A 16,868-nucleotide genomic window follows, 5' to 3' on the forward strand; every position below is an offset into this window, starting at 1 on the left:
TAGTAGCAGCAGCTCTTTGTGGAATTTGTGCTATCTCTGCATGAAGAAGCTTCATTCTCTGCCCTTGGGACACTTTACCAAAGTACTCTCTCCGTATTAAAGCAAGATCTTAAGATCTCAAGTAAAGAGCATATCATGCTCTTATGAATTCTTTTCTTCCAAGCCTATTGCTTAGTCCAAATGGCCTTGTTTACTAACGGACGCATGCCACTTCAGTGCCTATTGCTATCTAGGAATCTCAAGTCATGTGCTGTTTCATCTTTGGACCACAGCTCTGGATCAGCCAATAGGGACTGCAATCTATTGTCTGCCTGCTCAGCCAGAGGGTGACTTAGAACTTTTCAGCTGATCTGAAGTGTGAATAAACTTTTTTTTTTAAGAAGGAAAGAACCATTAGCTAGTCATTAGTTGGGTCATATTTTGCTGCAAGGAGGACAAACAGGAAGATTGAGCCCTTCTCTGATCAACCAAACCCTCTGAATGATGATGAGCTTTCTCAAGATCTCAAGTAAAGAGCATATCATGCTCTTATGAATTCTTTTCTTCCAAGCCTATTGCTTAGTCCAACTGGCCTTGTTTACTAACAGTTGGACACATGCCACTTCGGTGCCTATTGCTCTCTAGGAATCTCAAGTCATGTGCTGTTTCATCTTTGGACCTGGCCTCTGATCCTGCCTGACCCTTTCATCCTTGGTGTCATGGCCCTAATCCTTCTCCTGTTTGATGTGCACTTGGATTACATCTGCCTTCCTTCCTGCAAGGTCTGATTCCTCTGGCTTTTCACCCCTTCACCTACATTTATAAATGAATGCTCACCCAGCTATTGGAAATGCCTTAGTAACGTTAATAACAGATTGCATCATAGGGTATTAAAGGAACTTGGAGATGTGATCTCAGATTATCTGTCATAGTTTTCTTTTTTCCTTTCTTTTTTTGGAAAATGAGTGAAGTGCCACAAGATTCAAGGCAGACAAATGTCCCCAACTTTTAAAAGGGAATAGGGGAAGAGGATCCAGGCAACTACGCACTGGTCAGCTTGACATCCAGACTTGGAAAGGTTCCAGGACAGATAATTAAGCAGCAAATCTGTGAGGGGTTGGGGGGGGGGCAGAACACTTTGACCACAAAGAGCCATCATAGGCTTCTCAAGAACAACTTGTGGCAGACCAACCTTATCCCTTCAATTTTTATACAATTACTAGCCTTCTAGAATGACATAGATACAGTATATCTGGATTTTAGCAAGACATTTGGCATGTTTTCCCCATTATCTTCTTTTCAGCAAGCTGATAAAATGTGGACTTAATGATAGTACTGTTATATAGATTTGTGGATGGTTGATTAACCATACCATACTTATCAAACTGGAGAGAAGTGATGTAGAGTGTCATGAGCTTCTGCCTTGGGTGCTCTTTAACATATTTATTAATGGCTAGAATGCCATGTCCTTAGAGGGCATAAAAAGTCCCAAGTTTTGTCAGGGATTGATTTAACTTTATTAGTTACACAAATGAAAAAGTGCTTCGAGTATGTCCTGTATGTGAGGCTGTGGAATTCATAACTCTTTCACTTTGTAATTTGCTCCTTGTCGATCTTCTTTTTCTTCACTGTATACTACCTGTGAGGCATGTTGATGGAAAACAGGAAGTGATTAATGCTCAGGGAGGTGTTTGGTTATTTTATATTTGGTTCGGTTGTATTTTACTTTCATTTATATTTGTCTACATAAAAATCAATAAAAATGAAATAAAGGGAATGAAGGGGGTGCTCATAAAATTTACAGATCACACCAAATTATGTGGGGGCTTAGAATACAGAAACTGAAACTCAAGATGGTCTTAACAGAATGGGGAACCTGACCAGTACTAGAAACAGAGATAATGTAAATTGTTGCATTTAGGTAGGGAGAATCAAATGCACAGACACAGGATGGGTGACACCTTGCTTGGTAACAGTACCCGCAACAAAGATCATGAGTCAGCAGTGTGGTGTGGTAGCTAAGAAGTATAATGCAATTCTAGATTGCATCAACAGAAGTATAGGGTTGTATGCAACTTAGCACTAAGGTCAACGGAGATTTCTCCTTGTGCAATGGAATGTTTTCCCTCTCTCCCATGCACCCTCTAAATCTGTTTTGAAGTCTCCAGAGCAAATTTGGGGAGGAGATGGTTTGGGATCCTGTTGCGCTAGTGCTAATCCTTGCGCTAGCACAACTGTTTTGCAGCTAAGTAAGGTTAGTCACTCAAAAGAGCTATTGTGGCTTATTGAGGTCAATCTGTGACATGTGCATTGTAAAGGAAACGTTGTTGCTCATTTCCATCTAAATGCCTTGAACTCTAGGAACTGTTGGGCAGCTAATACTATTGGACTACAGTCCTCGGAGCTATCAGAGCACAGTTTACTGGGCTACTGATTATTCCAAGTGAGCTTTTAAATTCAGATCCATAGGTAGGCTATGCCTAATGCTAACCCTCCAGTGCTGATGAGGGCTAGCCATGTAAAGGATGCTGTTACTGAAATTGGGAATATAAAAGGTAAAGATCTGTAACTTTCTGAGCTAGCTAGTGCAGACCTTCAAAATCAATTTTTTTAGGGAATAGAAAAGCAATAATTTTCCAGAAGCTTCTGAATAAATACTCTGTCCCTTGTCCTTGTTTGACCTCTAGGAACTGAAAATTCATTTCATCGTGACAAGAGTAGAAAGCTTACGTTTCTCAGTGCCAAATTTGAGCTGCAGTTGGTTGAGCAAGAACTACAACTTGAGCAAAGTGAAATTTTATAGGGTGTCAGATGAAAATGCAACAGAGAACTAGTTACAGATAAGTAAGAGAGACTGTGTGACAAACAATGGGAACACGATGTAGACTTTTACTGTATAAACATTCACTGCATTTCCAGATTTCAATAGAAGATTGCCCTTGGGAAAAGAAGAAAAATGTTTTTCTTTTACTTTATTTGCAGAGGCCTCCAGGAATCTGCCCCATCCCTTAGCAAACTGCGGCAGCCTCCAATTCAATTTAATGGTCCACCTGGAAATTATTGCTCATTGAGAAATAATTGTTTGGTCTTTAGTAGTATTCTATAGTCTTTATGGTAGACAAAATGCTTGGTTCCACTTCTGGCAAACTTCAGTAATTTCCTCACTCCTCTGCTACCTGTTCAATTTAATGATTTCCAAATTAGAAATTCTGCATTCGGTTTGTTGTGTTTATCCACCACCACAAAAATGTCTTCTCGGTGCAAGGAACATAATTGGGTCATTGGATTATTCTAGGTGCAATTTCCATCCAAATACGATTGGCTATGGCACCAAGCACAGTTTGCAAAACAGCATAGTCCAGATATAGGGGACTAGCATACCAATGATAATAAAACAGCATCTAATATTTTAGAGCACTTGTTTCTTATGATCCAGTACCAGGTCACAAATCTGAGTTAGGTAATAACAGAAGCATACAGTAGCTTTTTATGGCATTACATTTTCTTGTTTTTCTCAAAATTGGTATGCACTTGTTTTCAGAGAGCTAATCTAAGCAGAGGTTTAGGGTCAGAGTTTTCCTTCTCCTAGGTGGGCTACCTTCCTAGGTTGATGAACTCAATCTGCCCCACCTTGGGGCGTTGGGGAAGGATTATTACTTCTGTTGGGGGGCACGTCATGTTCCTTCTGGGGTAGCTTATACACCTTTGGTCTTCACCCTGCACTAAGCTTTCACCTGTGGCTCCTAGAAGCTGTCAGCATGCAACAGTGGCTGCACCTCTGGAACGCCTTTGACTGGCGGCTGTACCAGGTGAGGGTAGCCAATACATCTCAAACCATCGGTGAGTTAGGGACTTTCCCTGCATGTAAAAACAGGCTCTGGTGGATTGAGTAGACAAGACCAATAATGAGTCCAGTAGTCAAGAAGATGGTTTTTGCATGTGCTGTAGAGGGAAGTGACGGGCAGATAGAGTTCCCAGCTTCTCTGGCCATTGGCCATGCTTGCTAAGGCTGATGCAAGCTGTACTTCAACAATATCTGAATGATTACAGGTTCCCCACACCTGCTACAGAAGCTCTCTGTCGATTGAATCAGTTTGCAAATACACCTCTTAGCTGATAGTTGACAGGATCCTATTAATATATTTGCTTTTGTGGGTGCAGCATTCAGCAGAAGAGTTCTGCAGAAGGTACTTACTGAATCTGTAGCATGATTGCTTCTGCCCTTTCAATTTATTCCTTTTGTGCATTTCCCCAGCCAGGGACTGCTTCCCCACTCCTTCCCCCCATGGCAGCAGCAGGAGGAGAAGCCAGCCATTGAAACTCCTCCCACTTTGAACATGGGGGGCACCCTCTCCCCAATAATATGGGTTGAAGGGCTTGGTCCCTAGGAGATGGCACCCCTGATGGCATATGACGTCTTCTGCTGTTTTCTTTAGATTCTGTCTTAGGAGATCCATTTTTGTAGGATATGACAGTCTTTTCCAGGCTTGGTTTGGGAATGAAGAGATGGCACTTGATTGCATGTTTCTAATAGAAGGTACTATCCCAGTAATAAAGACTGCCACACCCAGCCATAACCACTGAGAGTAGGAAATTTCAAACGCCCTTTTCTCTTGACTCCCTCTGCCAATCAGACAAGGTGAGGGATAACTTCAACTCATTTGTTTAAAAAGCACTGGAAAGTTTGAATAGATATTTTCTTTCAGTAGATATCTCACAGAGATGTTCTTTCAGTAAATAAATATCAGAGGTGGGGAAGGAAGCATTGGTGATATGCTGATTTGTTAGAATTTATATCTGCAGGAAAGAGAACTCTGAAAGAGACTAAATTTAGATACTTTCCAGCGTGTACAGTGTGAGGTGCAGGGTAGATGTACCTTCTGCTTATGTGCATTGTAAGTAATAGGATATGACAGACCATATCAGAGAAGAGGTGCTGATTAATGAGCAGCTCAGGAAAGGAGGTCAACAAGTGATGAAGGGTCACAATCCAATTTATGAAAGGGGGAAAGAGGAGAATCAAAGCATTAGTATGAGGAGTTAAGTAGAAAGGCCATTAATCAGCATTGCCTTTATAAAATACCAAAATGTTTTTGCTGACTTTATTCCCTTTGCAAGCCAACACTGCATATGAAAATATGAGCATATAAAACTTCAGCTTCAAGGACCTCAGTGCTATACAAAAGAGAACATCTATTATGAAAAGTAGAAAAATTATTATTGTATTTTTAGCAGTTATCCTTGCTGGAACCACGTATGAATGACTGCATGCCTCGTTGAGAAGAGATTCAAATTTTATACAAGAATATCTGCACATGTTTTCACTTCTGTGTAAAGGCAAGAGTTCTTTGGTGTCAGGCTCTTCTTAACTAATTCATGGTATGGAAGGTAACTAGAACAGGTTCAATCCCTGGCATCTCCAATTAAAATAATAATATAGCAAGCAATGTTAAAGACTTCTGCAGAGACCCTGCAGAGCTACTACATGTCAGCTACTATACTGCACTAGATGGACAAAGCATAAGTCAGCTTCCTATATTTCTGAGTTTGGGAGCTTTATTTCTTTCTGTAGCATGCTTTGCCTTTCTTTTTTCTTTTTAAAATAAATTTTATTAAAGATCTCTTAGTTTACAAAAATATGTGCATTGTCTCTTTTTTCAAGTTGTGTTTTCTACAGATCAGTTACATTTGTTGTGAGACATGAGTGTTGCATGCAGTATTAGCTTGGGAAGAAAAGAGGGGGAAAGGGGGGAGGGGGTTTATAGGGTAAAGTGGGGTGACAATGCTTCTATTTTTCTGCTTAGTGTATGTGTGGGGTTTTGTGTCATTGTCACTTGTGTGGGTTCTCTTTCTATTCACTTGTTATATTTCCTTGGCGGTGAGAGAGGTTGGGGGTGACCTAGGGTGTGGTAGGTTGTCTTTGGTTGGCTGTAGTGAGATTTGTTTATGTGTGTGAGTGCATGAGAGGGTGGGTTTTTAGGTCAGGTTAGCCATATTGATTCATATGCTGTCAGCGGATTCTTGTCTTGTTAGGCTATGTATATGATAAAGGGGAACCATACTGGGGTGAAGGCATCTTCTCCTGTTTGTCCCCATGTCAGTTTCAGTTTATTGGTTAGTCTTTCTAGTAAGGCTGTTTCCCTACGCTGTATTGTTTTTGATATTTGGTTGAAAGCCGCCCAGAGTGGCTGGGGAGACCCAGTCAGATGGGCGGGGTATAAATAATAATAATATATTATTATTATTATTATTATTATTATTGCTATTTGATACCATTGGTCCATGTTTACCCTTGACAGGTCTCTCCAGTGTCTGGCTATGATGTTTCTGGCTGCTGAGAGTAGATGGGTTATGAGCTCTTTATAATGTGAGTGGGCCTTATTATTTTGGAAGATGTTCAGTAGGGCAAGTTCTAGGGTGACTTCTAATACTTGTTTACAGTGGTGCCCTGCAAGACGAATGCCTCGCAAGACGGAAAACCCGCTAGACGAAAGGGTTTTCCGTTTTGGAGGTGCTTCGCAAAACGAATTTGCTATGGGCTTGCTTCACAAGACGAAAATGTCTTGCAATTCCTGGGGGGGTTTTTTTCGCTCCCCACCCCCTTTTTCTAAGGCACTAAGCTGCTAATAGCCTTTTAGCAGCTAATCTGCTAATCCCTTAAACCTTTAATAGCCACTAATAGCCGCTAAACCGCTAATAGCGCTAATCCACTAATGGGCTTGCTTCGCAAGACGAAAAAACCGCTAGACGAAGAGACTCACGGAACGGATTCTTTTCGTCTTGCGAGGCACCACTGTAGTTATTTTGCTTAATTCTTGTATGACTGATGTCCAGAAGAGTTGGATTTTGGGACATTCCCACCACATGTGGAGGTATGTGGCTGTGGAGGTGCATCCTCTCCAGCATTTTGGTGAGGCTCCTGATGTATCAGTGCTAGTTCCTATGGTGTTAAGTACCATGTGTAAGTGAGTTTCAGGATGAGTTCTGTCATCCTCCCATTGTTTTTTGATTATGTCAAGGGGGTCTGCGGGATTTTGGAACAGTATTTTGTATATTATGGATACCATCTCTTTGCCGTGTCCCTTTGTTGTTAGAAGGAGGTTTCCAAAGGTTGTCAAGGGCCTAGTTGCTGCTGTTTTTACTACTGGATTGTTTAAGAAGGCATGTAATTGGTGGTGTGTCATCCAGGGCATTTGGGTGTCCCCTAGTTTGTCTTGTATTTCTTGTTTTGATGTGGGTTTGTTATTTTTGTAGAAGCCTGCTAGACGATATAAGCCTTTGGGCTTGCCAGGTTTTTATCTGGAAGTTTTGTGCTGCATGATGGAATAGTGGGTGATGAGCCAGGGGATTAGTGGGGATGGGGTTGGGGACAGTTTGCCAGCTTCTTCCTTCTATGCTTAAGCATGGTCTGTGTGAACCTGTTTAGTGTTGTGAGGATTTTCCTTAGTTTGTTTGGGAGGAATGGGTATGCTATGGTGGGGGTATTTTCGATTATGTCTCTCTCCAGGTGTACCCATTGTTTTGTTTCGTCTTCTAGAATGTATGGGATTATGTGGCACACTTGGTTGGCAATGTAGTGAAGGGGCAAGGTGTAGGTATTTGGGGTTTATTCTTGTTTTTTGTGTGTGAGAAGATAAACGAGTGTAATTTTTTCTGCCATTTGCAGAGTTGGGTTGCAGGAATCCAGATTGGGAGGGTTTAGAATAGGTAGGTTAATTTTGGGAGGGTGATCATTTTGATCATGGCTGTTTTGTCTGAAAGGGTGAAGTTGGTGGTGTTCCAAGTCTTTGTTGATTGTCACCACAAGGGGTTGTAATTGTGGAGATATAGTTTGTTGAGGTTTCTGGTTATTCGTATCCCTAGGTATCTGTACTTGGTGCGGCACTTTTATCTTAGTGATGTTGGCAAATTCTTTTTGGAATGGGTGGGGTGAAACACATAGCCTCAGATTTTGCACAGTTTACTTGTAGGCCCGATACCATTGCAAATGTGTTGAGTTCTTTGGTTAGGGTGGTTGCTGTGTTTATGGGGTCTGGTGTTGTGACCATCAGGTCATCTACAAAGAGCCCTAATTTATAGGTTCTGTCTTTTATTTCCACTCCCTTGATGTCTGTGGTTGCTCTGATTTGGACTGCTAGAGGTTCCAGAGCCAGAATGAATAGAAAGGGAGACAGTGGGCATCCTTGTTTTGTGCCTCTTTGGATTGCTATGGAATTAGAGTCCATACTGTCAGTCCTGCATTTTGCTGAGGCATGGGAGTATATTTGTTTGAGGGTTTGTAAGAAGATGGGATCAAATTTCATGTTAGTTAGTACTGCTAATAGGTATTTCCATTCAAGGCAATCAAAAGCTTTGAGGATGTCTAGGGACATAATTGTCAGTGGGAGTTTAATTGCCTTGCTGTGTTCCATCAGATTCAGTAGTTTCCTAATGGGGTCTGTTACATTGTGACCAGAGACAATACCTTTCTAAAGGGACATTGTAAATAAGGAAAAGATTGGCATTCACAGTTTCTGTTATGCTTTGCCTGCACTGTACATCCAAATCTAACTAAGATTCCCACCAACCTCCGTAAGCTAATATTCAGTGCACAGGGAAGAGCATTAGAACTTGGATATACAGTGGTGCCCCGCAAGACGAATGCCTCGCAAGACGGAAAACCCGCTAGACGAAAGGGTTTTCCGTTTTGGAGGTGCTTTGCAGGACGAATTTCCCTATGGGCTTGCTTCGCAAAACGAAAATGTCTTGCAATTCCTGGGGGGTTTTTTTCGCTCCCCACCCCCTTTTTCTAAGGCACTAAGCTGCTAATAGCCTTTTAGCAGCTAATCCGCTAATCCCTTAAGCCTTTAATAGCCGCTAATAGCCGCTAAACCGCTAATAGCGCTAATCCGCTAATGGGCTTGCTTCGCAAGACGAAAAAACCGCTAGACGAAGAGACTCACAGAACGGATTCTTTTCGTCTTGCGAGGCACCACTGTATTTGGATTCTGCACAATCCAATTAGAAACCTGAGAATTACTTTGCTGGATCTCAGTGCAAAGTTCATCTTGGCCAGCAGTCCGTCTCCAACAGTGACCAGCCAATTGTTCCTCAGAAATTTCCAAACAAGGCATCTTAAGAATGCCCATCCTTTTTTGTTTGCTCACATTATGGTATTCAGAAGTATATCACCGCCATGATAAATAGCTATGGATACCATGAATATGTCCAGTTGTTGTAAGCTTATCTAACCAATGCTGGTCACCACTTGTTGAAATGTATTCCTTAAGTTAATTGTGCATTGGCTGAAGAATGACTACTTCTTTTTCTATCCCAGAATTATTACCAGTAGTGTTATGACTCACTTGTATCTAGAATAATTTAGTATGATTTACAAACTGTTTACCCTGATTCCAGATCATTTACAAATAACTCACTTATACTTCATTTTGTTTCTTTCCAGTACAGGCACAGCTTTTCTCTGCCCCAATGAATGTCTGCGCTAGGTCTAAAACTTGGAGTGATTTACCTGAAGAGTGATACCATCAAGAAACCACTGTAAGTTAACTATGCATCCTGTGTAAAAATGTTGAGCAAAAAATGAATTTTGCAGAGAATTATAGGCTACCATATACTCCCCCCCCCCCCCAATTATTGGGGGAATTTGAGTAGGTGTTTAAAAAAAAAAAGCTGCAGTAGTGTTCCATTTATGGTTTCCAGTTTTTACTCCTCCTAGAGGGAGTTTTTCAGATTTCTGTTTGCTGTAGGCAAATTGAGTAAGGTTCTTAAGACTGTTCATAGATACATTCAGTGTTCAGTCATTAAAAGCAATCACGAACATGTGCTGATTAAAAAGAAAAGAGTAGGTTAACACACTTCAGGAGGAATTCAAAGTTCAAGTTATTATGATTGTTCCATCAGCAAAAACATTTCTGCTTGCCAGATGGAATGATCTCCCCTCCGCCTGCCTCCAGAGCCAATATGGAAGGCAGGAGTGGGGAAAACCCCATGGCACTAGCACTCTGCCCTCCTGTGGTTTCCAGCAACCAGAAGCACACCGCCTTCAGACATCTGAAGGCAGCCCTGTTTAGGGAAGTTTTTAATGTTTGAAGTTTTATTCTGTTTTTTGTGTTCTATTAGAAGCCGCCCAGAGTGGCTGGGGAAACCCAGCCAGATGGGCGGGGTATAAATTACTACTACTACTACTACTACTACTACTACTACTGTGGAAGCAGAGTATAGCCATCATGGCTAGTAGCCATTGATAGCTGCCTCCTCTATGTCCAGTCCTCTTTTAAAGCCATCAAAGGTGCTTGCCATCACTGCCTCCTGTTGGAGCAAGTTCCATAATTTAATTATGTGCTATGCGAAGAAGTACTTTTTAAAAAAATCTGTACTGAATTGTCTAACATTCAACTTCATTGGATGTCCATGAGTTCTAGTGTTTTGGACCTCTGTACTCTTGATTTACACTTCATTTCATATGATACCGAAAAGATCTCCTTGCCTTTTCCTCAAATACACTGCTACTTAAACTTTCTTTTATTAAGAATGTTTCTAGTTTGCCTGTTCCTTGTGGACCACTACATTTTTCCAGCAATGCCACATAGGAGAATGCTTGGGAGGCTTCTGATTTAAAACACCAGTGTAATTGTATGGGATGAAGGGAAGGGGGATTTATATCTGTTCCGAATAATAGCATCTCCACTTGATTGCTAAAAGCCTCAGAGACGTGGAACATGTACAAGCATAGCAATGCCTAGCTACTACCTGGCAACAATTCCCCTTCCCCTTCACCTCCATGCCACATCAGGGTGGAGAAAGCATTGAGTTCTAATTCATCATTTGTCCCTGTTTGACCCAGAAATGGCCTCTGGTATTTTCCTCTATTGTTTTTGCTGTGGTCAAAGTGCATACCAGCAGTGGTTTGCATACTATGAATCGCTGCTTTAATGTACTGACTGAAAGTCCTTTTTGCCTGGCTTCTCTTAATTTTTCTGCCGCCGTCAAAAGAGCTTGATTCCTACAGTAGTTATAAGATGCTAGTCTGAACAACTCTTTGGTCCCTGTTCAGGCTTGATCTTTATACTTGTTTGGTCAGGTTGCCATGGAGAAGTGTCTGGTCTTTGCTGAGTTTGTGGTGTCTCTGAGTTAAGTATTACCTATCTGGAGGGAACTCACAGTCAGAGTTGTCTTTTCTCTCATCTATGAAGGGTTACATTTTGAAATAATTGGGAATGTATGTCAAAATGGAGCTGCAATACTTGGCTTGACTTACCCATTAATTTCTGCTCAGCGGAAGTTCAGAGTCAGACTTTATCTACTCTTCAAAAGTAAATTCAGAATTTACACTATATAGTGTCAAGCTGTTAAGAATGTCCAGGAGTAAACATTCTGATCCATGTTCAGAATCAAGTCTTTGTTTTAGAAGCACATTTTAAAAACACATTCATGTTGTATCAGACAGATGGGATATTTTAGCAGCTGATCAAATAAAATTTGCATGTCTGTTGGAAACCAGAGTCGGATGCTTTAATTTTTGTTAGCACTATATGGTTATATATTTAGAGAAAAGTAACCCAACATCACCCACTAAGGAGGGAAGTCATCAGGGTTGTCTGAATGTTGAACTAAACACAAACACACACCCATACACATTTTCTGCCAATATATTATATATCAAATGAAGCAGATTTGCAATATTTGCTGATTTAGCATAATTCATTCCAATTCTGCTAGTCATAGGAAGCAGCAAGGAACTGTTTTGGGTACTAAGGGTTGGCCTCTTGACCTTGTAGATCCTGCTCCCCTCTGGCTTTGGGGATATTACCAAACATTATCAACATGTTACAGCCATAAGGACTAGAACAGTGTTTCTCAACTGGAGAGGCACCCCCCCCCCAAGGGGGGGCATACAAATATTTCAAGAGGGGCGTAAGTGTTTCTAAAAATATGTACAATGTATGTAAAATATTATAATAATAATTAAGTCACAATATTTCAATAACATTGTTAGGGAAGGCAGGTTTGAAGGAGGTATGGGATTTTTATGTTGGCTGAAAGGAGGCATGAGTTTTTAAAAGTTGAGAAACTCTGGGCTATAAAATTATCCTTTTGTTGAGAAAGATTTACAGGATGCTGAATTCTATTTCAAGTACTAAGTTTTGTGCCTTTCCTTGTTTGGAATCACAAAGTGCAACCCTGTCATAATGCTTGAAAATGAGTATAGGGTGATAGTTAAAAGCAAAAATCTTCAATAAAAACTGAGATAATAGAACATTTAAAAGCATGGAGTTGACAGTGCCCCAAAATGTGCTCCTTTCCCTCTCTGAAACATATGCCAACTAAACCACAACTCACTGCAATCCTTGATTAGTTGTAAGAGAATATGGTACATATATAGAAGAAGAATAAAAAAACAGAAGGCATCATTTTTAATTGAAAACTATTGACATTTTATGGGATTTTGTAAGAAGAGCAACAGCAACTGAGGAAAAGCTCAACAGATTGTTTTAACTAGGAATATTTCAAAGTGCTAAATATATACTGTTTGGTTAAATGATGATTAGCAAATTTAAGAACAATTTTTACAAATATTTGAAGTGTGTACCTATAAATGGGTAAAAGGCTACTGAAAGTGGTGTACAAAGAATAATAAGATAATTTTTTAAAAAATGCAGAGAAAAGTGCCCAATACTGGTATCTGGAATACTCAGATAGAGCAGCTAAAATGCTGTGCTCGTCACTTCCTAAAACCATAGGAAACATGGAGGGTGGGGGGAGAGGGAGAAGAGTCCATTGAGCAAATAGAAATCCTTGCATTGTTGGAACGTTCACATAACACTACTCTGTACACAACCCAGTGCATAACACAGGAACACAGAAGTGATTTAATCTAAAAGCCTATCTTAAAGCAGTGTTAGTTCGAAAGCACATCAAAGTACAAGTAGATAAATAGGTACCGCTCCGGCGGGAATGTAAACTGTGTTTCCGTGCGCTGCTCTGCTTTCGCCAGAAGCGGCTTAGTCGTGCTGGCCACATGACCCAGAAAAACTGTCTGTGGACAAACATCGGCTCCCTCAGCCAGTAAAGCAACTTTCCCAAAGATTCACATTTAAATATGTATTTCTGGGCCTATGATATCTCAAAATAACTATACACACCCCCCCACCCCCACCCCACACACCCCTCAAACATAAAAAACCTCCCTGTATTGGCCTGCCTTCAGATGTCTTCAAAAAGTCAGATGTTTCTCTCCTTGACATCTGATGGGAGGGTGTCCCACAAGGCAGACAAAACTGCCAGGGTAGCGAAGAATTGCATCACAACATTTAGAGAAGAGCAAAATCCAAATGATAGCTACATTCCAAGCAACACATTGGTCCAGGAGGTTCAGATCAGTTCAGCTCAGTTCAGTTCAAATTGAAAATTGGAAAATTCTTCAAGTTCCCGTAACTAAACATATCATAGGACTCAGGAGCAAGTATACAATCAGAAACTCAGGGGCAGCCCAGACTTTAGAATGGGGTCATATCCAGCCAAGATACATGACAGGGCAGGGTGTAGGGTAGGTGCTCAGGGTTTGGGGAAATAATATCATGCACCCCTCCAATGAAAACTAAGCCAGTGCACGTAAATTTCCATCAGATTAACATAGGACCTTGTTTACTGACAAATTCCAGAGCATAGGTAGTTGGAAGTAGAGAACAGACGTTGCATTAGCCTGTGGCAGCAAAGCAGGCTAAAGTCTTATGGCACTTAACTTGGCATAGCCTTCATTCAATGTGATTAAGTGGTAGTGCTGTGGTCTAAACCACTGAGCCTCTTGGGCTTGCCGATCAGAAGGTCGGCGGTTTGAATCCCTGCAACAGGGTGAGCTCCTGATGCTCGGTCCCTGCTCCTGCCAACCTGGCAGTTCAAAAGCACACCCAAAAGTACAAGTAGATAAATAGGTACTGCTCTGGCAGGAAGGTAAACAGCGTTTCTGGGCACTGCTCTGGTTTCGGTTTTCCGTTGCGCCAGAAGCGGCTTAGTCATGCTGGCCACATGACCCGGAAAAACTGTCTACGGACAAACACCGGCTACCTTGGCCAGTAAAGCAAGATGAGTGCCGCAACCCCAGAGTCATCTGCGACTGGACTTAACTTCAGGGGTCCTTTACCTTTACCTTTTTTAGTCTACCAAGATTGACGTTGCAATAAACATATTAGGACAGGATTCAACTAAGTTATTGTGTGTGTGGAATGAAGTCCACTCGCACAAAGGGATTCCCCTGCTCCCCTTAATCTGACGTGGAGTGTTGGTGAGACCCCCAGATCTCCACGCTGGAGGGCACACAGGAGGAGGACAGGGGTGAAAGTCCCACTGCATAAGCAGACCTTGTTCCCCATGTGCATACTCCATTTAGTGCTACCTTGAATGCCACACTTAGTCTTCAAGGTAACACACGCTTTTCGTTTTGTTTTGTTTTGTTTTGTTATACTTGCATCCCACCTTCTAGATAGAAATATGTTTTAGACTTGTATAGTAATTTATTCCTTTTTTTTTTAAGCCTCAAAGTGATTTACAATGTTCATAATGCAATACAATATGATAAAAACATTAAAACAATGCACAAGAGTAGTGCAATAATCTTTTTTAACACACACACCAAAGCCTTGGTGACTTCAGTTTGCAGGTAATCTTGGCATGAAAAACCTCAGTGTTTGCCCGGTATTCCTCTTGGCTGTGTGGATGCTAGGTTTTCTTTTGATGTAGTCAAGCAACATGCTTATTTACTCCATCTGTTTACCCAGTCCCTTCTCTTTTCTTTACCATGGCTTTTAAAGGAAAGGAGAAGAAGGGAATATTTATTTGCTCTGCCAATTTGCTTTACTTGAGCTTTCATTTTCCGGCTGAGCAGAAGCTTCATTGGGCTGTATAATTTTAACACTTAGGGCAAAGATTCATTTTTTAATTTTTTTTTAAGGGAGCTTAGCAGACTAACCTCTGGCAGGGTGACCAGGAAGAAGATTCTATAAAGGAAGTTCTCTCTGTTTGTAATGCAGCCTTGCTCTAGCTGGTCCTCTGCTGCCCTCTGAAGGCTTAGTGCTGCAATTGGCAGCCACCAAGGTTTCACAAGAACTTTCACATGCTGTGCTCTCTCAAACATACCAGGCTTATATAATTTCTTTATATAACCAGAGACAATGTTCTTGATTAATAGAAAAGTGGCTTTGCTCCCTATTGTGCGATAAGGTGCTTTCCTGAATATTTCTTCATTTCTGAATCCTTTACAGTACAAAATTGTTTTTCTCACACTTTTGTAGGAGAAAACTTTTTATGAGGGGAAAGGGGAAGCAGAAAATAGAATCGTTTTCTAAGATAAATGGCTTTGTTTTTAATGAATCTGTGCTTTTTCCGATTATAATTTTTTTCTCCTTGCACTACAGATTTTGTATGAAAATTCCAGATTCCCTCATATTTGAATTTTATGTAACTTCACTAATAAATATGTCATGATATTTGTGCATATGTGTGTTAGCTATTTACTTCTTCACACAGGGCTTAAACTATGGAACTTGCTCCCACGGGAGGCTGTGATGGCTTTAAAAGAGGAGTAGACAAATTTGAGGAGGACAAGGCTATCAACAGCTACTAGCCGCAATGGCTATGTTTTGTTGTCAGAGGCATAATGCTGTGAATACTAGTTGTTGGGAATCACAGGTGTACAGAATGCTGTTGTACAGTTTGCAGGATTCCTACCAGCGTCTGGTCAGCCACTGTGAGAACAGGATGCTGGGCTCGATGGGCCATTGGCCTGATCCAGCTTGTTCTATGTTCTTATATGCAGACAACTCAAATATCTACTAGTTGTATAGGTTTACCTGCCTTTTACCATCTCACCACAATTACCAGCGTGTGTTTCTCGCCCCTTAACATTTCTGGTCAAATTATTTTGTGTTAGCTGTTGAAGAAAAACAGTTCAACCTGTAAATCAAAAGAAAAAATTGAGCTGGACCCATGTTTTTAAATATCCTGTTATCCAGCATTTATTGTTGTTTGTTATTTTCTCAGCCCTTGGAAAATTGTGGTTTTTTTCCTCATTTCATTAAAACTGAACATTATTGTTGAGTTCATTTTCTTGTTTTTATCATTCCAACTCAAGTCTGTATCTTTTCTGCTTTTAATCTCTTCTACAACCTGATCCTGTGCAGGAAACACAAAGTACTAGTTTTCACAGAAACGTTTGTCTTTGAAACCTACCCTTCCATCATATGGCATTGTATTTCTGATTTTTACTTCAGTGTTTCCATCCTCAAAAGATGCCTTATCCATAGTCCTCTTAAAACTTTCTGGATCTTTCCAAGCAAACATAAAAGAATTTGCTTTTATATCTGCTAAAGCAGTATCAACATTTATCCAGAGCATTTTATCTTCATCCCCACTTTACAGATATAGGGATAGGGATAAATTTACAGCAGGGTATTTTTAAAGAAAGATGGTGTGGTGCTTTTTCCTGATATTTTGGGACATGTGAACCCCAGTTCTAAAAGGTAAGATAGGGCACAACTCTGAAACAGAACAGATTTTAAAACAAAACGTGCTAAAATGGCATGTTTAACAACTTCAAAATGGCACTGGAAGTGGGGAAGGCTTTCGTCATACATTTATTTGAATACTTGCCTGGCTGCCATAGGTGACAAGGAATTCCACCGAGAGTTCGTAGAATTACTGAGTGCGTGCATTGGTGGAAAAGGGGTGGATTGCGCTCTCTTCTCTGCCTGCTTGCTGGTTTCCACGCTCAACACTGAGAAAGGCAAACTTGACTGAGTAGGGATAAATTGTTCCATCCCTTTTCCACAAACCCATTGTATATCTGAGCAGCTGCTGAGGAAAAAAAGGTCCATGGGAAACTAAGCATGTTGGCG

At 40.8% G+C, this 16,868-nt stretch overlaps 1 protein-coding gene and 1 long non-coding RNA gene across 48 annotated transcripts in view; one reads left to right on the plus strand and one right to left on the minus strand.

Annotated features, from left to right (window-relative positions):
• The window catches only part of ZBTB20 (zinc finger and BTB domain containing 20), a 500,505-nt gene that overhangs the window by 434,328 nt on the left and 49,309 nt on the right, over positions 1 to 16,868 (plus strand). For 40 of the 47 annotated variants that reach the window (XR_014510328.1, XR_014510329.1, XR_014510330.1 and 37 more), the window contains one exon: positions 9,422 to 9,516. Coding sequence is in view for 44 of the 47 variants with exons in the window: in XM_083437066.1 (XP_083293192.1) it covers positions 9,452 to 9,516 (65 nt within the window). In the remaining 3 variants the exon portion in view is untranslated. The remainder of the gene's footprint in view (positions 1 to 9,421; positions 9,517 to 16,868) is intronic. The other 7 variants (XM_083437101.1, XM_083437086.1, XM_083437082.1 and 4 more) reach the window with 1 other exon arrangement.
• The window catches only part of LOC310676022, a 135,995-nt gene that overhangs the window by 32,192 nt on the left and 86,935 nt on the right, over positions 1 to 16,868 (minus strand). The gene's annotated exons all lie outside the window — the stretch shown is intronic.

Source organism: Podarcis tiliguerta, assembly GCF_965153285.1.
Source record: "Podarcis tiliguerta genome assembly, chromosome: 4".
Taxonomy (NCBI): domain Eukaryota; kingdom Metazoa; phylum Chordata; class Lepidosauria; order Squamata; family Lacertidae; genus Podarcis; species Podarcis tiliguerta.